Source organism: Anomalospiza imberbis, chromosome 3 (genome assembly GCF_031753505.1).
Source record: "Anomalospiza imberbis isolate Cuckoo-Finch-1a 21T00152 chromosome 3, ASM3175350v1, whole genome shotgun sequence".
Lineage (NCBI taxonomy): Eukaryota > Metazoa > Chordata > Aves > Passeriformes > Viduidae > Anomalospiza > Anomalospiza imberbis.
In genome coordinates this window covers 32,997,058-33,025,051 of record NC_089683.1, presented here as the reverse complement: position 1 = coordinate 33,025,051, position 27,994 = coordinate 32,997,058, and the positions used below count along the sequence as shown (strand labels likewise).

The window sequence follows — 27,994 nt, the reverse complement described above, 5'->3', positions numbered from 1 at the left end:
TTCTTACTTAAATTTAATGCAATTGAACGTGGTATCTGACCCTGCTTTCAACAGAGGGTTGGACTAGACAATATGCACAGGTCCCTTCCCACTTCAATCATTCTGTGACCTTAAAAGTTCTGTGAGTCTGTGATCTTGAATGTTAACAACTCATCGGCTGATCATAGCATGAAAGTGTCCAAAGTAGTCCAAGTTCTATGGTGTATATGGTGTTAGCCTACTTCTACTCCAAACTTCATTGATCTGATTGATTCCTCTTGACTTGTATGGAAACTGGGTATACCAGATGCTCTGTTCCTGCTAATAATCAGGAGAAATTAATGGAAAAAAAATAGATTTTTAAATTTAGCTGCCCTTCTACTATGTGTAAAACTGATTGCACTTTTATTGATCAGTACAGTGGAAAAGTTTGCTTTATTTTCTATTTCATAGTAACTAGCTACTAAATATCTGGTTTTTGCTATTCCCTGTAGTATTTGTGCAGAGGACTACTGAATGAAAGTTCAAGAGGTTTAAAGTGTAGTGTAGCTTTGAGGTGGTAGAGATGTCCCCAAAACAGAGGCAGAAGCAGCTTTGCTGAATATTATGATACGTTCCAAAAGCTTGATAGCTTGAAAAACATCATTATAGTAGTTTGGAGTGCTTGAACATTTGTCTTATTTGAAGATAAAATGCAAAGCTGTTCTGAAATTTATTTTAAATGGTTTCTGTGTGTTTCTTCCTACCAATTGAACTGCATGACAGGTTTATTTTCAAAGGTAAATGTCATAGATTATTTTTACTTACAAATAACAATTCTGAACTAACAGAAATTTCTATACAGCACCGGACATAGATAATGATAATAAAATAGCTACCAGACTTCAGAGTGCCTATGTTTGAAAGAATGGAATAAGAAGTGTGTTGAGACTGCTTAGTTTGTATATCTGTAGCCCCTTATCCTCACAATTAGGAATTATTTGCTTACAGCCACATACTCATTTACAAGGAACTCATGACAATGTTTCCTTTGACAGTTCCAAGGCTTTATTTCAGGCTGTCTCTGTAGACCAACCAGCATACCTTTGAAACAAAATGTGATGTAGGGCTACATTACTTTGATCTGTGTCCTTCTTAAATGTTGTTATAGAAAAGTGATAGTGTGTTACAGTTGCATCCCCTAATTACTTAAAAATAGAAACAGTTGTGGAGTTAAGCTATAAACTAATTTCTATGACGACCAAAAATATGGTCAAAACATGGCTTTTCTAGCAGAGCCTATATCTGTGGTACAGAACTTTTCACCACATATTGGAAAGGAGCATTTTTGCCTTTTTCCTCCAAAATACCACAGATCAGTGTTTCTCTTGTTAGTATCAGAGCTTTTCAGACAAGAAGCATCTTTCAACACTAGCAGGTCAGGTATGATGGGAAAAGACAACAGCTGCAGAAAGATAAAGCTACCCAATAATTCCTGTGCTTTTTAACTTAAAGCTGTAGCAGCAGGCCAGCCAGCCTGAACATAAATTGTGTTACAGAGAAAGTGTCACACAGACACAGAGGGATGAGTATATACATAACAGAAAAACAACTTGCTGCTATTCTCAGGTTTTGGGAATTTCACCTACAACCTGCCACTGTCCAGAGACCTGATAAGACTTGCAGTGACAGAAAGAGAACAGAAAAAAATCTGTATTGACACAGAAAATACTGAGGGAGTGAAGAAAGACACCAACTGTACTCTTCTACCCATCAGCAGTTTTTCTGAATTATTTCACCCTGAGATGCAATGTTTCCATTGAACCTGAATTTGGTTCAGTTGAGGAAAAAGGGTATCTGCAAATAAGTCATTGGCTCTACCAGTTCTTTCTCTTGCTGTCTCACTGCTAAAATTTTGCTTTTCCTTCTTAGTGCTCATTAGTTGTAGATAACTATAAATTAAGTATCAACAAGATTGCTTCTCCCCTTTCCATAAATCCAGGGGAAATTACCTCTTCAAGTCTGCTGGATTTCCTCTCTGCCTGTTACCAGGCTCCTACTGCTCTCATGGAATTGTTGTTGCTGTCTCCTAGCTGCAAATTTAAAGAAACTGAAGTGACTGTGGAAATAGGATGGGAACAGTTTTAGAACTGAGCTTATGCATATGCAGGGAAAGAACCAGCAAAGGATGCCTGGGAAGATGATGGGGTCTGTGTTTGCAGAGACATCCTGAACTTGACAAAGTCTTCAGCTGCCTGCTGTAGAGGGCAAAGTAAAGTAAACTCTCTGCAGCAGAGAGTTTTACTTGACGTCCTCCTGAGATTCCTTTCAACCTGAATTATCCTGCAAGTCTAAAAGTAGGGAGACAAAATGGAAAAGGCATATAATCAAATGAGGAAGGTAGCAATAGAACTAATCAAAAATTCTAATTTCCCCCCCCCCAAGGTTATTTTGGTTTGGAATGAGATGTGGGACTAATCCAAACTTTTTGGATGGCATAGGAATAAATCACTGCACATGTGCATAATTCTCCTGTGGGTGACATTTCATCTGTATTAATGGAAGGCTACCTCTGTTTTCTCCTTCTGAATGGATGGTACACAGTGAAGCTGCAGGCGGTTGCTTCCATCATCCATTAGTGACTAAAGATACCTGGGAAAAATTGAGAACAGGTAGGAAAAGAAACAGGGAAAAGTTAGGTTACAGAGTAATTCTGACCTATTTCTTTCCTATGTTACTCAGTACCCAAGCAATATATTATGTTAAGGTGGGCCTGAATTTCCAATTAACACAGGCATCCCCATATTTCCAGTCTTTCTCTGTGGAACTATACCACTTCGTACAAACCATTTAAATATACATGAATATCATGTAAACAAGTGGGCGTGACTCCCTAATTTGGTGGTTTATACATGTAACTGGGAGCAAACCCAGCTGAGTTCCTGCCCTGGTGAATTATTAGTACAAATTATTTAATTAGTACAAATTGTTTAAGCTCAACAAAGCTCTTAAAACCATATCAACAGTAGGATCTAACCTCTCCTGCTCCAGAGATACCATAGTTTGTTGTCAAAATAATAACGTTGTGGGAGAACAAGAGGTATGAGTTCAAATGCCCCCAGGTAAAGAGGGAAAATGAGGTCTATGACTGCCGTATGATGCTCTATGCACATCCTAACCACAGCTCTTGGTTAAAAGGCAGGTAGCCAACCCCTTGGAAAACCTTCGGGTTTCGTTCTGCTTCTTCTGCAGGTACTTCAGAGAGATCGCTTAGTTTCAAAATGTGAACAAGTCAATCACTTAGATTTTTGTCATTAAAACTAAAAGAAAAAAAAAAAGTAGGTGGCATTTGAGCTTCAGATAAAGAATTGATTACCCCACCTTGTAATGGAGTGCTTCTCTCAGCGGCATTGGTTTGTCTTGCTAGTGATTTATCAGGGCAATGTAATGAGGAGACCTGATACAACAGCATGCTTGCATCTGGAGCATGAATAGATTTACACGGCAAAACAAACCCCCGGGTTGAAAAAGGCAGAACAGTAGCGATGGAGAAAGACTGCGGCTAATTTCAGTCGAGGAGGGGAAGACGGAACCTAGCGAGAGGTGAAAACGAAGGTAAATTTCAACAGGCTGAAATAATGCACCTGTACAAGGACCACTGCAGAGATTTACGAGCGGATGCTGTTCGCCGCTTACCACACGCAACTTGCCCGACGCACCCAGACCGCCGCCTGGTTCGCCTTCCCGACGGCTGATGGAGAATCCCGGGCCCGTGATTAGCCGCTGCGGCCGGGGCGGGGGGCGCGGCGCCCCCGGGGGAGCCAATCGGGAGCCGCGGCCGCCCCGCTCCGCCCGCCCCGTCGGCGAGGCGGGCGCTGGCGGCGGGGGCTGCCGGGGCGCCGGGGGCGGCGGGGCGGCGCGGCGGGCACCGGGCGCGGGCACAGCTGCGGGCACCAGCCACGCCGGTGTCGCCGCCGCTGCCGCCGCCACCGCCGGGCGGATCCCGCGCTTCTGCCGGAGCTTCTTTCGGTCGCTTTACTTTGGCGCCCCGGAGCAGGGACATTATGCCGAAGAGAAAGGTGAGGCGCCCAGGGTGTGCGGCGGGTCCTGCCTCCCCGGGTGGGGTCGGGGGGGCCGAGCGGTGGCCGGCGGGTGAAACGCGCGTCAGGGGCCACAGGAGCCCGCTGCTCTCCTGCCGCTCTCCCGCCGCCGCTCCGTGCTGGGGTTCGCGGATGGCTCCCGAGCCCGGGCATTTTGCTGCCTGTTGCAAGCCCCCTCGCACCCCGCCCCGCCGCTCCCCGCCGCCTGTTTACTTTCCCGGTGCCGCCCCGCTCCCCGGGGGGTGAAGTCGCTATCACAACTCCAGCCCCCACCTTCCTCCGCCTCCTCCTCCGCCGCCGGGGAGAAGCGCTGCAGCAGCTGCGGCTTCGCCCCTGGCCCCCGCGGGAGGAGTTTCCTGCTCGCAAACTCTGGCGCCGCGGCGGGGAGGAGGCAGCCCCCACCCGGGGCGGCCGGATCCCGCCGCGCCGGAGCGATGGCTCCGAGTAAAAGGGAGGAGGGGAGAGGCAAGCCATGTTTAAAACAAACTACACCCTTCTCCTCGCCTCCCGCGGCAGACCCGTATGTACCAACTCCGGCGCCCATCCGGGCAGGGCCCCCGGGGGCGGGGGGCGGCGCCTCCCGAGGGAGCGCCCGCGGCCCCCGCCGCGCTGGGGGGGCCGTGAGGGGCCCCAGCCACCGTGCGAGTCCTGCTCTCCGGGCACCTCGGGGCGGGCAGCCTGCTCCTCGGGAGGGAGCCGGCGGCGAGACCGCCTTCCCCCAGAGAGAGAAACTTGGGCGGCCCTTGAGTGGCCGGGCTCGGGGGTGTGGGGTTTTTTCTGTGCCTGCCGTGCCCGCTGGAAGCGGAGCCGGGGCTGCGCGGCCGCCGGGAGCGCTCCGGCGCTGGCAGAAGGCGGGCCAAGCCTGGAGGGTGGCAGCCGGCCCCCGCCGCCCCTGCAGGGCCCCGGGGGTGGGCGGCCGAGGGAGGCCCTGCTGCTGGAGATCCTCGTCGAGAACTTGCCGCCTGCCTTCCCAGGCGCTAACAGAGTGTAACGGGAGACTTGACACTAACGCGTGCAATGGCCAAAAATTTATAGCTGCGGTCCTTTAATTTTAACTAGGTCAACCAAGGCAAGGCAGTTTGTGTTTTTTCCCAAATGTCACATGTGACCTCCTAATACACTGTTTCTGGGCTGGGGCTGAAATCTGTTTTAATAAAGTTACAGGTAGATGATGCCTTACAGGTAACTTGGTGTTTGCTTGACCTTTGCTTATTCCTTATGGGAGGTATCAAAATGTGAAATTGTTAAGTATGCTACTGAATTATTTAATTCCTAGTTGAGGGCCTGATTCTGGTTCTGAAAATGGATACAGCTGTGGGGTTGATTGGAGTAACTGGGCTTGAAGTCTGAATGATGGGCCTTTTTTCCACTTGCTCTTCTGTCCTTGTACCCTCACGTGCTTCTGTGCTTTTAGTGCTCTTGCTTGTCACCAGGAGAAACTAGAAAATTATTTTGTGTCCATAGGATCCCCCAACTTTTGAAATCTTGTGGACATCCTACCCTGTTTACTTAGCTCTTCTGCATTCTTACAGTACAGATGTTTCAGGCTGTCCTAAGTGATGGTAGAGTTAAAGATACTCCTGTAGGTTTTTATGGTGTGTTGTGAAATGTTTATTAAGGGAAACTAACTTTCAGTTGTAAGTCCATAAGAAAATGTCTCATTTCTCGAAGGTTATTTAAAATAAGTAATAAAAAGATTGTATATGGGATGAGAGCAATGGAGATGAGTTTTAACAGCATAGTAAATTTTATTTTCGTTAGCATTGTATAGGTAAAGGTTTACATTTAAAGATTATATACAAAGTGTAGGTTTTGGGAAGCACTGGTTCATGGAAAAGTGTGTAATTAATGGCTTTGCTTTTTAAGAAAAGTGAAATTGTAGTATTTTACAATAGTCAGTTTTATTCCAGAATAATGTCTGCAGAGTGAGAAGTTGGTGATGCAGCAGTAACTGAATAATTACACTAGCCAATTTTGACATGGAGACAAAACCATCACATACAATTAATAGACAGTTCTTCTCTTAAAATTTCTAACTTGTAAAAAGGCTTCTAACAAGGAAAATTTTGTAAGGAAATAAACATCAAAAGTGAAAATGAGAATTTTTCACTGTTACAAGGGTAGGTAAATAAATAATATTGCAGAAAGGGCTTAAATCCGCCTGTATCTATTTTTGTGTATGTGTAGTTATCTGGCTGGTTCTTTTTTGTTTGCTTTTCTTTTCATCTCTAATGTTTCTCATCTCTGTGTAAACTCAAGTCACTTGTTGAGTCCCTGGCCCTATGTTCATTATGAATATTATGAACAAAAAAGTGTAAGCTGCTTCCCCTTCTCTAGAGGGCTGTGGCGTAGGATATGAGGGTATCATTACTCATCACTTGAGGGTCACAGAGAAAAGGAGGAACATACTCTGTGTTGAGATGGTGCTAAATACTGTGCTAAAGCAAAAAGGGGTTGAACTCTGCACTGCTCCTGTCAGATTTCTGTACCCATCATCTGTTGTAATAACATGTTGTGGTGTGGACATGGCCTTTCTTAAGAAGAATGGCATGCCAGTGTGGAATAAACCAGAATGCTTGTTGTGGTATTGCTAGAAAAAACGCCTTGAAATGGGTTGGGGTGTTTCGCTTTTCACTTGTCTTTGTGGAATTGGTTCTTGGGTCATATTGACAAACTCCTTGACCTTGAAACAGACCCAATAAAAATATCTCAATGTTATCCATAAAAGGATGAAGAGCCATTCTGTACCTGATGACAAGGAGGATAGTGGTATGGTCACATACAAGTACATAAGCGGACATCAAGGTGAATGACACTTGTCTTGTGAAGATGCATCATGTCTGAGGGACATTAATAGGTCAGGTGATGACTTGTCCAGTATTGGATGGGGAGTCTGTCATTTAGTTGGGATTACACTCCAAAATGACCCAACTTGTTCTCTAATCCAAATATCTGAATCTGTGCAATACCACCTGCATCTCACTTGTTGTTTTGAAAACACTTGGGGTTGAATCAGATATGAGGAGTAAGTGCAACTTAGTTGCACTTAGTCATCTCTTTTTTTTTACCATTTGCCATCTTTGAATATTGTTATTGTTTCAGAGAAAAAAAAAATTGTGGTCTAATTAGCCAGTTCAGTTGGTTATTTGCTGGCTCCTTGTAGTCAGGAATGTAGTTTCTGCAGTAAAGTTGATGCTGTGAAGATATACTAGAGACCATCTGGGACAGGTTCCTGTTCTGCTATGCAAATTCGCTTTCTTTAAAGTCAAAGGTACTTGGTTATATTTACTGCTGAAAAACAAACACGCTGTGTATTTTGCTTGTAATGCTGCTTCTTTAGCAGAAGTCAGAAGGGACTACATTATTGTCCTATCATAGTGCACTTAGTTACATGATCACGCGATTGTTTTGTGAGACCCTTACTGATTATTTTGCCAACCAGGTATCTAATCAATATATTTTCTAACCTTTGGGGTTAAATGCATGTTCTTACAGATACTAGCCTAGAGCTGCTAAATTCTCCTTATGCTTTTTTATCTGAACCTAAACTGAGTTCTCTTTGTGAAATTTTTCTATGTGTTTAAGTTTTTATTTCTGAAGTGTCATGAATATTCAAAGAGAATATCAACCATTTTTATCCATCAATAGGGGAAATAAGACCCAGAAATAAATTGCATAGTTGTTGGAATGGTCCCTTTATCTTGAATTCTCAGGTTAAGATGTCTGTCCTGATGTTTCATTCTCACTAATAAGCACCTCCTGCACTTTTGAGTGGCACATTTGTCATTACTTTGCCAAATTTGTCTTCTTGCTTTGGGCTGTGTACTTGCAATAGTAACCTGTTATCTAAAATTTTGTTGAAGCAACTTGTATGTGATCAGACAATTAAGTAAGGAAGCTCTGGTCCTGCAGGTGACAGCTCTTTTTTTTTGTATCTCTGAATGATCTTGATGTTGCTCTTTGGTCTGTGGAATGAAGTCTAGGTTTGTGCAAAGCATAGTAGCAGCTGAGCTTGTGTTCATGGTGCAGCAGTATGAAGTATACTCAAGTTCTGTTCTGCTCCATTTCACAGCCCTTTCCATGTCTTGATAGTTTAGCTGTGATTCAGTCTGCATCAATGTGGTATACTATATGTAACACAGTGGATTTTTTTCAAAGGTTCTCTTCATTTTGAAGCTATTTGACAGGAAAGAATCTCCAGTGATGTTGTGAGGACCTGCATCTTCCCAAAAAATTGTTCCAACACTGGGGCTGGAAGCTCTTTCTCTGTAGCCAAGCCACACTTTAGTTTATTCTAGAACACAGGGGAGTCTCTGTTAAAAGTGAGACATAGAAATGGGGGAGGTTCTGTATTTCATTTCACAGTCTGTAGGTGATTATAGAATAGAAAAGTAAAGGGAGTCAATACCAGATCCAGATGTCTTGGCTGCTGCCCTCTTCCCACTCCTATTTTGTCCACTTCTTTCTCCAGATTTTTACTTGGACTCACTTTGCCTTCATGCTGACTGTTTTCTTCTTTCTCCCAGTCCTTGAGAATTAAAAGCAAAAGTCAGAGCTCTGAAAAAGGTAGTTTCTCTTTCCACATTTTCTGGTGAGTCACTCTTAGACCATTCAGTAACTACTGGAAAACAGGCTAAGCAGCGGCAGAAGATGCCCTTCCTTGCATCTGTCACTGACATGCCCCTGACTTTGACAAATTTCTGTCTAATGTGACAGTAGAGTCCTCAGGTGGACTTCCACCTTCAGCATGCCTTGCAGGGACAGGTAAAATGATTGCTATGCAGAGATGCACTTTAAATTCAAGCAAGACAAACAGAACAGATGTGCCAGAGCATCTTAAAGATTGCAGGAGCCTTGTAGTAGAAGGGAGACGGATGTTTTGCCGCTAACAATTTTAGAAATTGTACTGGATTTGTAACTATTGCAGAATTTTAAACCTTGAGGTGTTTAAAAGGAACTGAAAACTGCCTAGTTCAAGAAGGCCAACAAAGTCAGTTGACCAGACTGACTCAAAGGATCTACATCTTTCTTAGAAAAATTAAGCAGAAAAAATCAAAAACTTTTTATCTGCACATGAAATGCTTGGATGCAAAGCAACGTAGCAGCATTCAGTGGCACTGGAGAAAAAGCATGCTTGAGCAATGCTGCTATGCCACATTGCAGTAAATGAAGTTTACGGGGCTATTAAAAACATGCAGCAAATAATTGTTGAAGTTTTATATTAGAGACTCTTTAACTTAGAGCTAATTATGTAATCTTAGCTATTGTTATTTTTGTTGTTGTTATTCAGTTGTGGAGATAAAAAGGTTGTTGACCAAAGATTTAATGATCTAAAACATTGCTGATAATTTTATACCAGTCTGTAAAGATCTGACTCATTTATTAGCAATTGATGGCAAGGTATATAAATTTTCTTCTTAGACTACACTAAAATACAATTGGACTTAATGAATGGGCAACCTAAAAATTCCAAGGTTTTCACTGAATTGTCAATTAAAAATTACTCTTCATGCTTCTTGGGCACATTAAAGCATAGTAGTACAATCTTTGTAAGTCATCAACTCTTTTTAAGTCATCAACTTCAAAATTGACTAGGTGCATGTAATCTTTCTATATATGGTAGTTCAACACTCAGATATGGGCAATGTTTTTTTGTGTATTGGAGTATCAATATTGTTAAGTTTAAAAAATAAAAAAGCCCTGTGTGTAAATGGAATGTAGTTATATATGTAAGTAGAATATACCTATACATTATTTAGTTAAAGGTTGCTTTTCTTCTGTACTACTTGGAAAACTTCACTTTCTCCCATTTTATACCCAAACAGTAGCTGTCTATAGGAATGGTGTGTTCCAAGGTGTATCATTCCTTTAGAGAAGTTGTATGAAGTTGAATTTTTCTTGACAGGATTGTAACATTGTCTTTTGCCTAGAGTGTAACTAAACCAAATCAGGAGATTTTTCTTGGAAGTTAGCACTTGATATGATCATCATGGCTACCATCTACTTCCCATTCTTTACCTGCACTAAGCTAGCACTGTGTTTTATCCCATGGTCCAGTAGCCAAAAAGGTGCTTCAATATGCTGGAATTGCCTTTCAGGCCATGACTCTTAAAGCTTGTCTGCTGAACAGGTTTGAACATGATTTGGAATTTTTTTTAAATTCTGGGACATTTTACTGATCCAAGTTAGAGATGGTGCACAGTGGCACAATGAATGTGTGGTAACCTACTAGAAAGGAGTGGGCTGGGAATGAGCAGCTGGCTGCATGCGAGAAAGAGGTACGGTCTTACACCAATTTTATTGTCAGCAAAATTGGCAGTGTAGGGCTTCACAGTTTTGACAGCAGTTCAACAGATACTTCAAGCTGGCATATACAGGCCAGAAGCAGAAATTCCAGGTGCCCATTCCTTTCTTTATTCTGATTTAGTCTGTGGGATATCATATTTGTTTGAGGTAGTTTTTGGGCAGACCTGACTGCTGATCTGGTTTCCCATACTATGACACAAAGAGTTAAGCTGAAATTGGCATGAATGATTAGGTGGGGAAGGGCAGAATTCTTAGCAGCAGCCAGGCATTCATCTTTGATTTGATTGTCCCTAACTCAGAGTTTCTAGAGGAGTATTCTTTAATTCATTAGAATAATCAGAGCAGCTCAGTGCTGAAATTATATGCTTGCAGCACCAGAGGGAGGAGGCATCAGGTTTGATTTTTATTTTGTGGGTTTTTACCCCCTTGGTGTATTGTGAAGTTACCAGTTTTTGGAGATACAGCTCCTGTCTTCCAATAGTAAAGAGTGGTAATGGTGAAAGCTGCAAATAAAAAATGCTGTGTTCCCTAAGAACATTGGAATCTGTCCACAGAAAATAATTGTGTGTGTTCCCATCACTGCCAGCTTTGTTGGGGCTGTTGGTATGTTTGCTCATCTCACATAACTTTCTCCATTGACCTAATGCTACCTGAGTTAATAGTAGCTTCCATTATTGAAAATGAAGATCTAAGGACATTTTTACCTCTGCAGTGTTTTGCTCCTCTCAAGCAGAGTTGAGATGTGGCAGTGGTCTGTTTGTAGAAGGAAATAATCCTTTACCTCTGTTGCATCATTTCTTCCTTATCCTACCTGTGCCCACTTGAAGACATTTTAATTTATTCTTCTCTTGAAGCTGCATTTTGGTTGCCCATGATGATATTCATTCCGACTGTTGTAGTACAGCAATGCTGCTTTTAACCACAGCTGTAATTATGTCTGGGATGTGAGAGATGGGTGTATCTAAGGCTTTGTGCCTGTTGTGGTTTTGGTACCTGCTATCATCACCTCAGAGGTTTGATGTTCTGTAGTACCAGTTAGCTGAAACAACAACAAAAAAGGTCCTTTTTCTAGATTATTGTGGTTTTTGTCACTGTAATATCCTCTGGTAGAAGAGGAATTAAACACCTCTTTTCAGTCCTTCACAGTATTTTTGTTTGTTCAGAGGTAGCTATTTTAGGGAATCAGTTGCTATTGAAAATAATGATCTAAATGTAATTTCTATTTTTAGATAATTTTTTTTTTCAGAATTACTGTGTGTTGGTTTTACTTTGCAAATCTGATCAGTTCTATTTAAATACAAATTTTGGAACATAATCTTGAAGGTTTTAAAAATTGCCTCTATATGTAGACTTGGATGAGTTCAGCAGCTTCATCTCACTTGCAGAACTGTCATCAGCTTTGAAAGTTAGAGAAGTAGTATTAGGGACTGGATTTCATCCATCATCTTTTTTGAATCTGCCTTTTTATTTTATGGTGGCAGTAAAATGGTTAAGCAAATATAGAGACAAGAATCTACTCACTACCTAGCTGGATTTTCACATCTGGTGTTCAGGGGAAGATGAACAATTTCAAATGCTCGGTGCTCTCTGCTCCCATGGCTGATCTGTATTTTTCAAAATGCAGCTGATTACTTCACTGTCTAAAAAGTGAACTGTCTTGTCTAATTTTAAATTACAATGCTATATATATTTTTTTAAGTCTGAACCTCTAAAAACTGCTCTTAATTTTTCATTTTGCCATAGGTAGATGTCGTGTTCAAAAACTCACTATAGGGAAGAGAAACTTGGGAGGAAAAATAAAAGCCAAACCAGTTGTGAGATTTTTTTATAATGTCCTATCAAATATGCAATGTATTTTCAAAATGAATTTTGCAAAAATGCAATGCAATTTCAATTATATTTGTCAATCTTTGACCCTCTTTTCAGTGGGAATAGCAAAACCTCAATCTACAATGAAGGAATTTCCTCTTCTGGAAAAGCACTTATTCTGTCTGGTTTTGGTTATCTGGAAATACCCCAGTTCTAACTTGATTTGCTGTCTTGTCTGGAAGAGCATAAAGCTTACAGAAGTCACCTGTCTTAAGAATTAAGGAATTTAATAAAATGTATTTTCTGCACCTACTGGTTTTATTTATGGCCAGGCTTTTTGTATTCTTATTTTCTTGCATAGTCTTTGAAAATGCATTGCATGTCAACAAGTCACTCTGCTTGGCTTGAATCTTTAAGCAAGAGTGGAAACCTTGATCAGGAAGTGTTTCCCCTGATTTTTCCCAATTAACATGTAATTTGCATATTAATACAAGGGATATTAATGCTTATCTTTAAATTTAAACCTTTAAGTACCATTCATCTTTTCAGAGCTTTATGATCTTGACATTCTCCCCCAAAGAATTAGAAAATTAGGTATTCTGCTTTTAATACATGTAAGATGGAAGGATTTAAATTCTAAAAATGACATTTTATAATATTGTAATAATCATTAATAAAAATATTAAAATATTATGTACTTAAAGAATAAATACTTAAGCAGAATGGGCTTTTGTGTAGTTGGTTTTGTTTGTTTTGAGGGTTTTTTTGTGAAAGACTTATTTACATGTATATACAAGAAAACCCAACCTCATTTCTTGGAAGAGAGCAAGACAGATATAATTTTGGATAAGTATTTGAAAAATCCAGCCTGCCACTAAACAGTTTTATGCTGTACTTCCCTTGTGGTTCTGGCAGATTTTTTTTTTTTTTTTGGAGTAGCAGCATGCATAGTTTTTTTCTCATCCAGGATCAGACTTTTGTTAGGCAAAAGAAATGAAGCTGTGTCATATGAAGACTACCTGATTTCTTAAAGCATTTATTAGGGGGAATTAATTTTACTTGCAAAGCTAATTCACATTGGCTTGGTAGGGAGCACTGAAAACAGATCAAAGAACTAGTTGTAAAGAAAGGTTAATGATAAGATGCTGGAGGAGCTAAATGAGGAAACAATAGTTAGAAGGGTATTGCAGGAGTTGGTTGGTGTTAAATTAGTCAACATGTAGTCTTCATTAATCTAAACCAAGAAATAAATAGCATTTTAATTACATTTATGAACTATCTCAAAATTCAGAGCTGCTCTGAGGATAAATAATTAGAAGATATAGCATGTATGGGGAAACCATTTATGGCATTAAATTTATTTTAATACATAGTTAAAAGCAAATGAGGGGTAGAAAAATTTTAGGGAAAGAATGCAATAAACCCTGAAAAATACTTCAGACTTGATACATCTGCTCCTCTTGCAATGTGCCTTTTTTTTTTTTTTTTAAGCTTTTACCTTATTTTGGTTGGTGAAAAATAATTGTAGGAGGACCGACCAAAAGCATTACATCATGGAAATTGCAGCTGCAAGAATGAGCCAGGAAATCTATGGGCAAATCCCCTTGCAGGCAGTGTATCAAGATGTGGCTGAACCAAACAGCTTGCAAAGAAGGGAGGAAATGTTATTCAGAATGCTCATGTGCTAGGACAGTTAAGGCTTTCTGCCTTTCTAATTTCTAACTTCTTAATGTAGGTAGTTAAAATGAAATTTGCATCTGCTTTTTTTGTTTGTTTTGTTTTCATGGAGCTATGAAAGGACTAATTTCTCTCCCATCAGAGCCGAGGTGTTGAGTTTCGGCTTGTAATAAAATCCTTCAGAGAATGAACCATCTATTTAATTTTATACTGACCTTCTACTGACTGTTACTTCTTACTTACTTGTATTCTCATTTTTCAGGCTTTTTAATGTACTTCTTTATAATAAATCCATTCATAATGGTGCTAACAAAATATACATCCAGAAGGTAGACATTACAATTTCAAATGCATGTCTTTGGATCACTCAAAAGACATCAGTGGCTTTGCTGCTTTGGGTTACTATACTCTCATTATATACTGCTTATATTTTGGGGTTTTGGTGTAAAAAAATGAAGCTTTATGTTTCTTTTGTGGTGCATCTGTACCAAGTAGCCTTGCCTTAAGAACTGTAAAAACAGGAAATTGACCTGTATTTTCTATTAAATGTTTACTTAAAACAGTTGTCTAGTTTTCTCTTTTCAACCTAACAGTTCTGTAATGATGTTGGCATTGCAGATACTGCAGTATTGCTTTGGTGTGTGGAAGCACTGGTTTTTATTATGTATATTTCACAGCTGCTGAAAGAGCTGTGTATACAAATAAGCTCAATGTTAATATTCCTTCAGGGGTTTTTTAGCATTCTCTACCATCTATTAATATTCCTTTGTTTTTTCCAATCCACTCCAAATAATTTTCTAGATTGGTCTTAAAAATAGCTGGGGTAAAAGCAAGTAGAAAAAAAAAGCCAATTGCTGATAGACAGTCTTATAGTTTGAAAGTTATGCAGCTGTGACAGATCTTGCAAAGCTTAGCTACAGCTTAAGTTGCAGTCTTATTGCCAGTATTTAGTGCTAATTGAGATGTGACACAATGTGTGGTCATCTGAACCTAAAACTTGCTAGTAGTTCAAATGTCAAAAGCATATTTAGAGATAGCCATAGTCATCTTCTTTCCTTGTGTGTACCTCCACAATGGAAAAAAAAAATCACTGTTATCTGTGTCCTTATTTGCTTTTTTTATGTTTTGTCTCTTGTAGGCATCCATACAGTATCACACACAGCAGGCCTATAGGGACTACTTTATCAATATAATACAGACATATGATGGAGTACAGCTGAAGAATTACTGAGGCTGGAGTGCTGCCCTTGTCAAGTGGTTCAGTGCTTGTATTGGTCTTGGATTTTGCAGCGCAAAACTTGTAGTGTGGGTATTCCTGCTCCTGACTGGTTTACGATGTACGGGTCAGTATCCAGGGTGCATTTTAATGTGGCTGGGGTGTCATGTGAAGTATGGTGAGCCATCGCATTAGGTCATGAGGAAAAATGTGCCAAGGGGAGGGGTTACTTAGCACATTTTGTTGCTTTGAAACCAGAGGTTTTTCAGTAGTTTGTCACTAGGACAAAAAATGGGGGAAGGGTTCCTGGGGAAGAGTTAAGGGCAAAGGCTTTAAAGTTTTGGTGGTATCTACATAAAAGTCCTGTGACTCCAGATAGGAGTGCAGACAGTCTCTGCCTGTGGCATGCCAAGTTCTTTGGGAGCTATGCTTGGTGCAAATCTATTTGTGTATAAATCTCTATTTTTCCCTGGGGAGAGGAGAAAAAATTACAAAAACTGGTATGAAGAACCACATCAGCTGGGACTCATCAGAACTCACAGAGGGGAAATGAAGTTTCTGTTCCTCTTTTAACAAATACATTGTAGCCATATCTGACATGTATATTTTTTTTGGTGTGTCTATCAGCTGCAATATGTAGACAGAGTAGATGGAGTCCCAGGCTGCCTGGCATCTGCCCGGTGCCACTGCGTTCTTGTCTGTTGTACTGGCTCAATTGTTTGTGCAGCTGTGCAGTAAAATGATTCTGCTGGAGTGGGGAAGACTATATATTTATAATTTGTCTATATATTATAATATTTATGCATTTGTTTAAGCAGCAGGCTATTTTTCAGCTGGATCAATTACTTTACTCATGACATGGCCTCCCACGTAGCTCTGCCAGCGTAGTGGGGAGCCAAGGCTGGGAGGATGAGCCCAGCCACCGAAGGCCTGGACTTGTAGTGATTGCAGAGAGGAGGGAGTGGGTCGGAAATGGAAATGAGAGCATGTCAGAACCCCTCGCTGCTTATTCACACCTCTGAAATTACTATTATTCTTCATGTCCCTCCATGGAGAAAAGTTATGTGGCCTTCAGAATTGCTGTTGGATTTTCTAACTTGAGAGGGAATGCTGGGCTAATTAATTATCTAACTTAATTGAAGTATGTTATGTAATATATCACAGTAGTTAGTATACAGAGGTTGTGATTGCATTAAAAGTATTTTAATATGACTTTTTTCTCCCTGTGGTTAGCCTCATGAGCGGTTTATTTAATCTGTTGTCTAGCAGTAGTATTGGCATCTAAAATCAGACTGCCCTGTCTGTCAGAAATGTGGGAGACTCCTCTTTTGTAAGTGTTAAAGAGAACGGGATGAATTACTGTGTGTTAACTGTGCAGTATTGCAGGTGGAGAGTTGGCTCTTGTGCATTTCCTGCAAGGCTATTGGCATGTGGCAGTGCTATCTTGGAATAATTTGGCCCTCTCTCAAAGCTCTATGATTCCTAAAAGTGAAGCAGGGTAAAACAGCCTGATTGTGGAGTGTTAGTCAACTTCCTTTAGCTTATGAAGAGTTTTTTAACTTGGCTTCCAAAGGAAATGGATCATGCCATCTTTCTGTCCCTACCCCTGTAAATCTAAAGTCTCTTGACCACTGCTAGAAAAAGATGGTAAAATCTCAGAGAATTTCCACATAAGTAGGTCCTGCCCAGGACAGGAAGGATGCTTTTGAGTTCCCTCTTGGGGAAAGGGTGCAGCATGAGTTTGTTAGAATTGAGAAAATTCATATGGGAGAAACATCTTCTGAATTCATGGACAACAGAAAAGCTATACCCATATCCTGTATTGTGAGTCGAAGAGGAAAGTTGTAGGACACACGACTTGGTTACTGACAGGAATAATGGAATAGCTTGTTTTTGTTTTCTTTCTGACTTCTGATGCTCCCAGCATCACAACATCAAGTGTAGTAACTCCTTGGTAATCAAACTGAAAGACTTTTAGGAATGCAAACCTGAAACGATCCTGCAGGTGACTGGTGAGGCTGCAGTTGCATAGGGAGCAGTCAGGCTCCATTTTGGATGCCTGCCTGTTGCTATTCTGAGTTGCTCTACGCTGTGCGATGCTGCTTAACTTCCTGCTGTTTTCTAGCTACTTACATGATCAGTCCTTGGCTTTTTTTTAAAGCAGCTGCTCTTGTGGCATGCTTCCTTTCTGTCGGGAGAGTGCGCAGCAACAAAGCCACGTTTTATTCCCTGGTGGGGGGATGTCTTTCTCTACGTATGTTAGAGCCCAATGCCAGAAGAAGGCACTGGTCAACTGCTGCAAACGAGCCGGTCATTTTCTCTGCTCCAAAGCACAGCTCTCTAACTCCAAGACATCTTGTGTCAGAATCTGTGAGGGAGTTTGAATTGAGATTGAAATGGAAAGAAAAGGGAAAGGATAACTAGCCGGGTTCCTTACTGATTGTAAAACGAAACAACAGCCAAATTGCCTTCTCAGCTGCCTGTAAAATGCCTTTTTGAAATATGTATTCTTGTAGTTCTCCTCTAACTGCTGCTGCTCGCTCTTTATCTGGGATTTGCTTGCTCCTACCTAGAAACACAAATGTTTGCAAAACGTGAAGTTACACATCTTGAGTTGTAAACAAGAGAAGCTTGATTTTTACCTGCCCTGCCTTCTTTAATTTAACCAACCTTTTTCTAGTACCTATACAAGATTAGTTTTACAACATTCAGGTTGATACTTTGTTCTTGAGAAGATGCATGTTTGTCCCAAGCTTTCCTGTCAGTATCTCAGTATTTTACTGATTTATGCTCTTCTGATGAAAAGGTGAGATATGATGTAAGGATACTTTTAAAACTTCCAGCTAGATGAGGCTGAGATTAAAAAGGAGTAAAGGAGGTAAAGAAATAATTCATTTCAGTAATGATGTGGTTTTTTGGTTCATCTCACTGCATCACATAACAGGTTAAATTCATGTTTGGGAAAAAATGTGTTAAATTTCTTGGGGATTTCAAAAGTCATCATAGAGCAAACCTCAGATTTCCAGTTCCTACTGTTGTGCTATCAACAGCTGATGAGATGGAGCTTCCGCTGGAGCCTGTGGATGCTTTAGTTAATGGGCTACAGGGACTCTGAGCGGTGGTGAGTGATATGATATGTATGTGCCTGGTGCTCAGTCCTCGGTTGGTTTTGGTACAGAGACTGGTTTGAGTACAATGCTGTTTGTACATACAAAAATGGATCTGTCAGGCTGCTTTAAGTTGTTGCAAATGAAAGAGCAGTTAGTCTTCACCATAATCTTTGTTTTGCTGTTGTCTGCATGCTTTTAAGTCTGTAATAAAAACTGATTTAATATTTTGTTTCAGTCTCCAGAGGGTGCTGAAGGCAAGGATGCAGCAAAAGTAACTAAACAAGAGGCAAGTATATATATATATATATATATATATTTAATTTGTTTTGGCATGTAATTATTTAATTGGAGATTTGTAGTCATGTATATCAGAAGATTATGCATTTCTCTGGCACTTCTGGTGAGCTGTTTTCAGTGGGAGTAAAGACAGTAAACCACATTTGTACCCTATCTGGCTTGATTTCATCTTGGTGTACTGAGGATTTATACAAATTATTAGTACACCAAATAAATTTGGGAAAGTTTTTGGGCTTTCATAGACAAACGGTGGTGGATCTTGTGGTAATAGTGTTGTATATTACTGCCTGGAAGGGTTGCTCTGTCTCTAGTGGGTTAATGCACACAGAAGAGGATTAATACACACACCTCAGTCAGTCTGCTTCAAAACTATTCTTAGCTTAAGTGACTGATGGGAGGGTGTCTTGAATTAAGATACTAGACTCTAAAATGGAGCAGCTGACACATTTGTGTGTTTTCTTTGACTGGATTTGTCTAAAGGACACAGTACATTCTGTTAGAGAATTGATATCTACAATAAAGTTTGCTTGTTTGTTTTTCACAGCTCTTAATGTGAATTTAAAAAACAGGTAGAAAATTATGAGAATTTGTTTTCTTAGGTTGCCTTCTTTTGTTGCAGACAAACTTAAACCAGGACCTTGAGAAGAATGGGGGAATATTTAATTGCTCTCTTTGTAAATCTTGGAGCATATTTGATCAGGAAAATAGCAAGTAAACAAACGGCATACGCTATAGTTTACTTGTAAAGAGCACTTTTTTAATAAGTTTCCCCAAGCAGTATCTTAAAGAAACTAGCTAGCATTGAAGATCTTTCTAAGAATTTCTAACATATAAACTTAAGAGAATGGAGGAGTGAAATTAACTTTCATAAAGGAGGAGATTCTCAGTGGAGTATTGGAATTTTTTGGGGGGGCTTTTGCTGCTGAATATATTTGTTAATGATCTCTAGGAGAAAAGGTACTAAAGAATTTACAAAGTTTGCTGAAGTTAACAAAAATTGTCAGAGTAGTGAGAGAGGCTGAGAAGGCTGTTATGTCATTGACAAATAACCAAGCAATAAAATATCAAAAGAAATTCAATATGGAAAAATGCAAATGAATACATGGTGGGGGGAAGACCCAGTGGTGGTCACGAAGCTGTTAATTAGGGGAGAGATTATAAAATTGCAGCAAATAGTTACTAGAAAATGACAGTAGTTCTAAAAAGAAAGTAACTAGAACATAGGAAAAAAATGCCAGAGGACAGAGTAAGCGTCAGTGTACCATAAGATTAATTTTTGTGCTCTCAGATAAGGGAGTACTAAATGAAGCTCTCCTGATAGAGGCCATGATAGAATCAAAAGGATAACAAGTACAGTGGGACAAATAGAGGATGTACAGCAGCTTTAAAAAAGGGTGAACAACCCAAACTAAAAACCAAATAATACAGTTTTTCTAGGATTCTTCATCTTTTATGTAATGGAGTTGTTATAAAATAATTAGTAACACAAAGAAAGGCAGTTTGGGAATTACTCTTCATGAATGCTGTAAACAAGAAGAATCTAATGGAAGTAAGGGGCAAGAAGTTAAAGGAAGAGACAGCAGAGGGGGTACACTTTGCTTTTTGTTTTCCACACAGTGCATAATCCCATTATAGGACTCATTGACATGGGATATTATGGAAACTGAAATTGTTAATGAGTACTGTGTTATTAAACAGATTTTTCTAGAAAATAACCCTTGGGGACTACTTAAACACGTGATGTGTATATGATATCCAGGTTGGAAAGTTGGCAACTTCAGATTGCTAGAAGCTGGTGCAGTGGGAGAGTGCACAGAGTTGTTCTGTCTGCTCCTTTTCGTAGACTCTTTCCATAAATGTTTGCTAGCGGGCCAGTGTCAAACAGATTCTTGGGTGAGATGCTAATTTCTTGGTTAGTACAGCTGTTTGGAGGGGATGAAGGTTCCCAATGCACATGAAAATGTGACTGTTGCTGACTTGGCTCTAGTTCCCTCCTTATAACCAGATAACACAAAAATGAGAATTAAAATTTTTTAGCTGTCAAGCATTTTTGAAGACCTTACAGTTTATGCTGTCTTTCTTATGGCAAACAAATTATGGAACAGGAAGTAGGGGAGAGAATAATAACTTCTAAATCAACATACTATCCTTTAAAAAGTAGATGCTAGCAAAACATTTCAGTTCCTAAATGTTAAAGGGATAGAAATAATTGGTTAAGAATTCAGATTTGTGAAAGATGATACCTTGAGTTAGGGGTTCTTTGATTACCTGACCAACTGAAATGTTTTGTTTATCCTGTTATAAAATAATGGTAGGCTGCTTCTTAAGTGGTTGATATGCTAAATTGCCAAGAGAAGAGAGGTTTACCTGTTTGCTGTTAATGATACATAAATATTTCATAGCTGAAAATATCTTTAGGTTTTTTTTTTACTTTGTTTTGCTGGATGCAGATTTGAGCTATTCTCTACTGCTTTCCACTAAGAATTCTTGAATGGCTCCAATGAACACAAATTACAGCATTCTTCAGATATTAACAAGAGCTTTTTCCTGTTGCAGGATGTGCCGAGCCATGTTTTTTCAGCTCAACTTAAATGCTTAATATGTAATTAGAAGTATTCTTCATTCTCTTTTTAAGCTGAGTTATGTTGGATATTTGTTGCAGTTTAGTTGTCCCTTTACTTTGGCCACAGGTGTAATTCTAGTTTTATGTGTAGACTTCAGCTCAGTTTATTAACCATGCTGTGTAACTGGGTGACTCTGTTTTAATTAATAAAAAAATACTGTGAATGAGTTAACAAGTATTTTTAAGACTTCAGTAATAAATTTATGACAAAAAGCAGGATGAAATAAAATCTAATAAGGAAATTATGTTGAAGTGATAAAGAAAGCTGGAGAGAAGCAGAATCTCTGGCTCAAGTATTTCCTTTTTAGATTTATGTTTAAATAGAAGAAATAATTTCTCTGTCTCATCCTGCAGCTGTCTTTGTGCACCTGGACCCTCAGAGCAAGTGTGTGGAGGACTGAGGAAGTGGAAGGACTTAGTTTCATGTTTTGAAATTTTAGCACTCTGATATCCTCTAGAGAAGGATGTTAACTTTATTCAGCTGTTAATCAGATGGGATTTGTGCCCACTATTACAAGTAACATCTGTGAGATTCTAAAAACGTCATGCTAAGTGTGTATGAAAAAGGTTCAGTCCTTTGCACAGGTAGTCAAGCTTACTGGATTTGTGAACCTTTCACAGACCGCGAACAGACTCAGAAGTAGTTGTAAAAGGGGTGTGTGTGTGAGGAATTTAACTGTGTGGAGATTTTGATGCCTTAGAATTGTAGCTTTTATATTTTTCATATATTTGTAATCCTGCAGTTCTTCAGTGTATAATCCTAAACTCCATATAGGGTATTAGCTACTACTTTCCCATTTTGGTCAGACAAAACAATTCCTCTCTAGGCCTGGAAATCAAGGACACCTTACTGTCTCAAGCCTGGAGAAATGTAAACAGAAGTGAGTTGGGAAGGAGCAAACTTGGAGTAAATTACTTCATTACCTGAAGCTGTAATTGGAAGATTAACGCCTAATATGCAAATGGACCAGACCTATAAAAGAATGAAAACTCCTGACCTGTCATCCATTTTAGGTGTAGCACCTGTGGGGGGGCTTTGTCTGCCCGAAATGTACCTGAAAGCCTTCAATAAATATAATGGCTTTTTATTCCCTTAATTTTGTCTGAATTCTGTTTTTAGGTAGTCCCCAGAAGGCATCAGTTTAGATGGTATAATTCCTGAACAACTTTCATTGGTAACTTTCACATCACTCTGTCCCTTTAAAATTTTAAGTGTCCAAGGTGAGGAAGATGTGAATTATCTTTGGCAATAGACACATATTTTGATAGATGCATATTTTATGCTGTCTTTTGAAATGACTATGTTGCTTTGGATACTTTTTCCTATAAGCCTGTAAAAATGTTCTTTTTTTTTCCCTGTAGCCCACAAGACGATCAGCAAGACTGTCAGCTGTAAGTATGTATAGTACCTCCTGGTATATTCTTTTCTAAGCACATATGGTTTCTCAGACCAAACAAGTTTTTTTACAATTTGCTTGATTCAATTTTTATTCTTGCCGAGGGGTATTTAAGAACCCTAGCAATGAAGTTATCTTTGTTTTCTTGATTTCAGGTTTTCAGGTTGTTCTGACAAAAGATATATTTCCCCACTTCAGTGCAAAACTGTCTGTTAGGTGCAGTATTGACTTTATTTCATTTTGCAGGCTGATGTTAGTTGTGGAAATGCAGCTACTTCTCTGGAAAGGAGAAGGAGCGGTGTTTCAAGGACTTCATTTGATGCCACTGCTAGTACTTGTTTTAGTTCCTCTTCTCTGTTAGAATATAGCTGATAGGGTTTTTTTAATAGTCACTACTAATCTCTGTGTTTTACTCATAGTGTGACCCCCCCAAATTACTTTCACTTCTAGATGAGTGAACTAATGCAAACAGGTGTGTACAGAGATGAGGTGCATTTGTGCAGTAAGGTTTTTCAGACCTTTTCTAGATGCATACTATTGAGCAGGAAGGTGTAGGGTGTGGGGGAACCAGGGTGTGGAGGAGGCTGGCTTCTGGTGGTGTGTCTAACATGTTGTGCAACTAAAAATGTTTTATAGAAACCTGCTCCACCAAAACCTGAACCCAAACCAAGGAAAACAACAAAGGTAAATACTCTTTATTTACCACCGTTTTAGCCAATAGTAAGCAAGTATACTCCTTCTTTATGTTACAAACAGTTCAATTCGCAGAGCTGCTTCTTTTTTTTTTCTTTTTTTTTTCTTTTTTTTTTTTTTTTCTTTTTTTTTTCTTTTTTTTTTTTTGAGGCATGGGCTTCCCTGCCCTCTCTGCAGCTCCCTGCCCCCCACCCTGGAAAAAAAACGGCAAATTAGATCATTCTTTTCTTTCTGTTCCACCCCTTCCTGGCCTCATTACTGGCCCAAAGAAAATGTCTTGCCTGTTTGATATGCAGACCATGTTAGTTTGTAGTGAATTGCTAGTTTAAGAAGAATTTTTACCTTTACTACACCTTTCCTGAAAAGTACAGGCTTGGTTGGGTAAACTCTTCCTGAGACCTAGCAATTTCTACAAAAGCATTTGAGATTATTCTGTATCATTCTGTTTCCTTGTCTAGTGGTGCAGTACTTCATTTTGTACTGAGAAACTCTTATCTGTTCTTGAAGCCTGGCTGCTGCTGAGAATGCACAATTATAATTAAAGGTGAAATTAAATATATTTAAATTGAATGGTTTGGGTTTTCTGGGCCAGTTACAGTCAAATTAAAATCTTATTAGTGTTTGAAATACCTTTTCAGGATTTTTGCATATAAATCAGGTACTTCAGAAACTGTAGATTTATTTGTGCCTAAGGGGAATGTTGAATAAGAGCAATTGCTTTATTAGGAAAAAAAAACCCATGCTGGACGCTGAGTTTAGCACTCCTCACGCTTCCATTTTTCAAGTCCTTTTATTGTCATCTCATTTGGGCAAGTGCCAGGATACAAAGTCCACACGTGAAAGTAAAACTGACTTTAAACACTGTGTGATTTATCATATAAAATTACCAGTAGTCTTGCTGAGTCCATCCTGCTCCCTTCTTAAAAAGAGCATTAATAAAAAAGGGAATGCAATAGCCTTCTGTAGCTTCACATACCTGTGAGATGAACTTGGTGTCACGGACCCAGTCTAAGTTGTGTGAGAGATATTTGAAGCTTATTTTGGGTGACTCAAATCCTTTATGATATTACTGTAAGTAACTTTTTAATACAGTAATCTTTTTTTTCCAAACCCTAATTGGATCACATTTTAAGGAGTATATTAATCTTGGTCTCCTCGACAGAAAACAGGAAGTGTGTACTCTGAACTTGCTATTAAACAATGAAAGATGGTACAGATTTGAGATAATTTTTATTATTAAAAGCTTGCATGTTATGAATTTGTAAGTCAACTCGTAGTTTGTTCTTTCATAGGTGAAGAGTTATAACCATGTTCATACTAACTGTAAGCTTCCAAAGTAAGCTGCTATGTAATATTGAAGCTGAGGGGTGGAAGGAGAAATTCAGGCTGCCCTGGAACTGGGATTACTGGTGCTCTCTCCTCACTGTCCCACTCCTCTATGGGGATCAGTGTGGAAGGGTAATAAATGAATAAAGGCAGACATTAATATCCCTGTTCACAGCTACTATTGCCATTTGCATGGAGAATTTGGAGCAAATGATTGCGTGAAAGATATCCAGTGTTTATCTGAACTTTAAAAACTAAAGTAAAATAGTAAATGCAGTACCATTTAAATTTTATCCCATTGCACTTTAAATATTTAAACCTATGTTTCTGCTAATCTTTAGATCACAGACATAAATAAGTACATAGAGAAAGGATTTATAAAAAAATAGTAGACTTCAACATAGAAATTAAGAGCAAATCTCAAAATTAAATTGTGGCTGTTAGAATAGTTCCTTTTGATAAATTCTTTCCTTTGTGTTGCTGCAGATGGACTTTTATCAGTTTGCCTCCCTAGTGTGTTGGCTGGTTCTTTCCTTGACATGGAATGACCATCACAGATGTTATCAAAGTAAAAGGACAGCCAATAAAAACCCTTAATTTTTAAAATCTAATTTAATATTTTATATTAATTGAAAGTGTAGTGCTGTAGCTACACTAACAGTGTGGTGTTTGTGTTTGGCTGAATAAGCTTTCAATATACTGTAACTGTGTTTGTTCACACAGATATCCTTCATAGACCTCATAGGACAGCTCTACCAAAGTAGTCTGGCAGGGTTTTGTATCCCTGAAAAAATTAGCAGAAAAAATAAAGTAGACACCACCATTTTCTAGAAATGTTGAGTCTCTGTGTAACTTCTGTGGGTTTATGGTTTCCAGGTAGCCTTTAGATGGCGTTCTGTTTCAGTCCAGCGCATGGAGCTTGCCAAGACTTGCTGTTTAGTTCATGTGAAAGTTGTTTTGATAAAGATGCAGGGTTCTGGCTACTCATACAACGTCTATGGCCATGTTTTTAATCTTCTGTCAGAAGGAACCTGGAACAAAGGCCAGCAAAGGTGCTAAAGGGAAGAAGGATGAAAAGCAAGAAGCTGCAAAGGAAGGTACTACACCATCTGAAAATGGTGAAAATAAAGCTGAAGAGGTACTTTGCACACATACCTCCTGCTGATTGAATCAGTGTTTCTTAATTATTCAGCCTTTCAAACATTGTTAGCATGTTCATAATGTTTCTTTTTATTGCCCATAATGTTATTGCAGATTCGAATCTCGCTCAACTGTTAGTGTTTCAACATCCAGAGGTGCCCCACCCAGCACACTGTCAGTAAAAGGGCAGATTGAAACAGTGAAAGTTAAGGGTGCGGTAGAGCATTCAGCATGTGTGCAGTGAATAGGAACAGGTGGTAGTGTGGTGCTTTTCAGTGTGAACGATGGAAGCTGACAGGTAAGGCTTGTATTGCTTTTGAAAAGCTGGGACCTATGAGTTGAGAAAAGTGTATGACTGGAACTGTTCCGGTTGTATAGATGTCCTGTGGACACAGGTTTGGAGCTCTTGCAAGTAAGAAATCTGAGGAGTAAGGATAGCTTGGGTATTTAGGTACCTAATCGCATTTCAATATAGTAATTGAATTTCTTTTTTCTCCACAGGCTCAGAAAACTGAATCTGTAGGTGACAAGAATGAATGAAATACCATGAAAATTTTGGGTTGATTTTATGTACCTCTTGGACAACTTTTAAAAGATATTTTTATCAAGTATTTTGTAAATGCTAATTTTTTTAGGACTATGATAGTTGACATATTAAACTCTATATGAACATTTCCCTTCTCATAACAATGCTTTTAGAAATTCCCATTGTTGCCAAGTAATATAAATATCAATTTAATATTGCAAGGTATGTGTAAAATTGGATCAGCATTCCATACACTTGCTTTAAAAAAATTATGTCTTGTGCATATGGTGATGTTTTTACTGTGTGTATTTGAATTTTTCATGCAGTTTTTCTAGAGCAATAATCAGTGGTGCTTTTGTACTTAGGTTTTATGTGATTTTAATGAAACATGGATAGATGTGGCCACCTGCTGACTATTTTGGGTTCTTTTAATGGATTGAAATAAAAGGTCTCCTTGCCTGCAAAACTAAAGACTCCTAATGTTTTCTCTAAATCTGAGGAATGCCATACTCACAACTTTGACTGTTACAAGGCAGACTACATGATTTAGTATGAGTTGTTTTGCATGCGGTGTGTTTGCTTTTTTTTTTTTTTTTCTGATATCTGATTAAAAACCACCCACACGGGAGCAGCAAACTGGGATTTTCAGTGACCTACAATTTAGGGGATTTTCAGATAAATTCTTCATAGATACATTCATCAGATACACTGTCACAGGGTGAGTAGAGTTGCCGTTCTCTGACAGGATATTGTGTCTTCAGTGAGCTATCAGTACAAAACAAATTGCTTGATTGATAGAGACGTACAGTAATTTAAAAGTAGCTTTGTTTCTCCCCACTCTCTTTTCATTAATGTGCACTGTAGTCTATGGAAACCCTTCTATCTGTAGCCTCAAATTTAATATAAATAGTAATTACTGTTCTTCAGCTGAGGACAGTTGTTAATACATTGAAATTGCTGTTAAACAGTGCTATATATTTGGTACCTGGTGGAAGTGGAACAATGAAAGTTGGTTTTGAGGTGATTGTGGTGATGTGGTAGATTAGCTAATGAATTTTCAGTGTCCATGTTCCAACTCTGCAGCTCATTCTAAGTACCTTTTATGATTTTTCTCCTTCTCTTTTCTCTAGGGGTCCTCGTGTTTCTGTTGTTACTTCTGGGATGGGAGGGGTGAAAGAAAAGATGTTCCCTGTTCTTCAGTAGCATTGCTTTGTATTGCTCAAGTGGTAGCCATTATGTCTGAGGATACCTTTTGCTTGTTTGAGTCAATAAATAAATGACTGTTGCCTGATCTAGCGTTCTATTTATTCTTTGGGAAGAAGTCTCTAGTTGCCTTTTTAAATTAAAACCAAAAAGAAGTCAAGCATATCTTCACTTGAAAATTGAAGCTTGATTGCCAAAATTCTCTCTGCTAGCTAGAATAGGAGTTAAGACCTGCATTGATATAAATGTCACTTACACTTTTATGATAGGCTTGCTACACCCACAGAAGAGGAGGCTGTTCTCTGCAGCATGAACTTAGTTTTGTTAGAAAATTTAAATCAATGCTCTGCTTTTGGTGATGGAAGGCAGAGGGCTATAACAGAAACTGTAGACAATGAGAATGGAAGTCCTTACTGTTACCCGGTGATATGTGTTTGGTAATCCTGCACACTACTTCTGATTTGCTTTCTGATGGACCCTGCTGTAAGTCTATCAGAAATTATGGTTGTGGGAAGTTGAACCATCTGAACTCTTTCACAGAATCATCAAAGTGCTATTTGTAAGCATTTTTTCAATTTATGAGTTTCTTGTTCCTCTCTGTATGTATATATAC

General features: G+C 39.2%; 2 protein-coding genes across 14 annotated transcripts; one reads left to right on the top strand and one right to left on the bottom strand.

Annotated features, from left to right (window-relative positions):
• Positions 1–7: 7 nt before the first annotated feature.
• On the bottom strand, positions 8–4,021 carry LOC137470476 (cuticle collagen 39-like). Its single transcript, XM_068183900.1, has 3 exons — positions 3,655–4,021; positions 3,340–3,551; positions 8–2,610 (listed from the first exon to the last, which is right to left on the bottom strand). The coding sequence occupies exons 1-2, from the start codon at positions 4,019–4,021 to the stop codon at positions 3,382–3,384; spliced, it is 537 nt and encodes a 178-aa protein (XP_068040001.1). The 3' UTR covers positions 8–2,610; positions 3,340–3,381.
• HMGN3 (high mobility group nucleosomal binding domain 3) lies at positions 3,826–27,469 on the top strand. Of its 13 annotated transcripts, none has more exons than XR_010997083.1 (7): positions 4,060–4,578; positions 18,412–18,462; positions 22,459–22,488; positions 23,130–23,177; positions 23,645–23,730; positions 25,540–25,609; positions 26,154–27,469. XR_010997083.1 is itself a non-coding variant. In XM_068183910.1 (6 exons), the coding sequence occupies exons 1-6, from the start codon at positions 4,023–4,025 to the stop codon at positions 26,165–26,167; spliced, it is 231 nt and encodes a 76-aa protein (XP_068040011.1). In that variant the 5' UTR covers positions 3,826–4,022; the 3' UTR covers positions 26,168–27,469. The 13 variants fall into 13 exon arrangements, 9 of the variants coding, with proteins under 9 accessions (XP_068040011.1, XP_068040008.1, XP_068040007.1 ...); XR_010997082.1 differs by having other exon boundaries at positions 25,540–25,650; positions 26,154–26,263; XR_010997081.1 differs by having other exon boundaries at positions 4,064–4,578; positions 25,537–25,609.
• Positions 27,470–27,994: the final 525 nt, after the last annotated feature.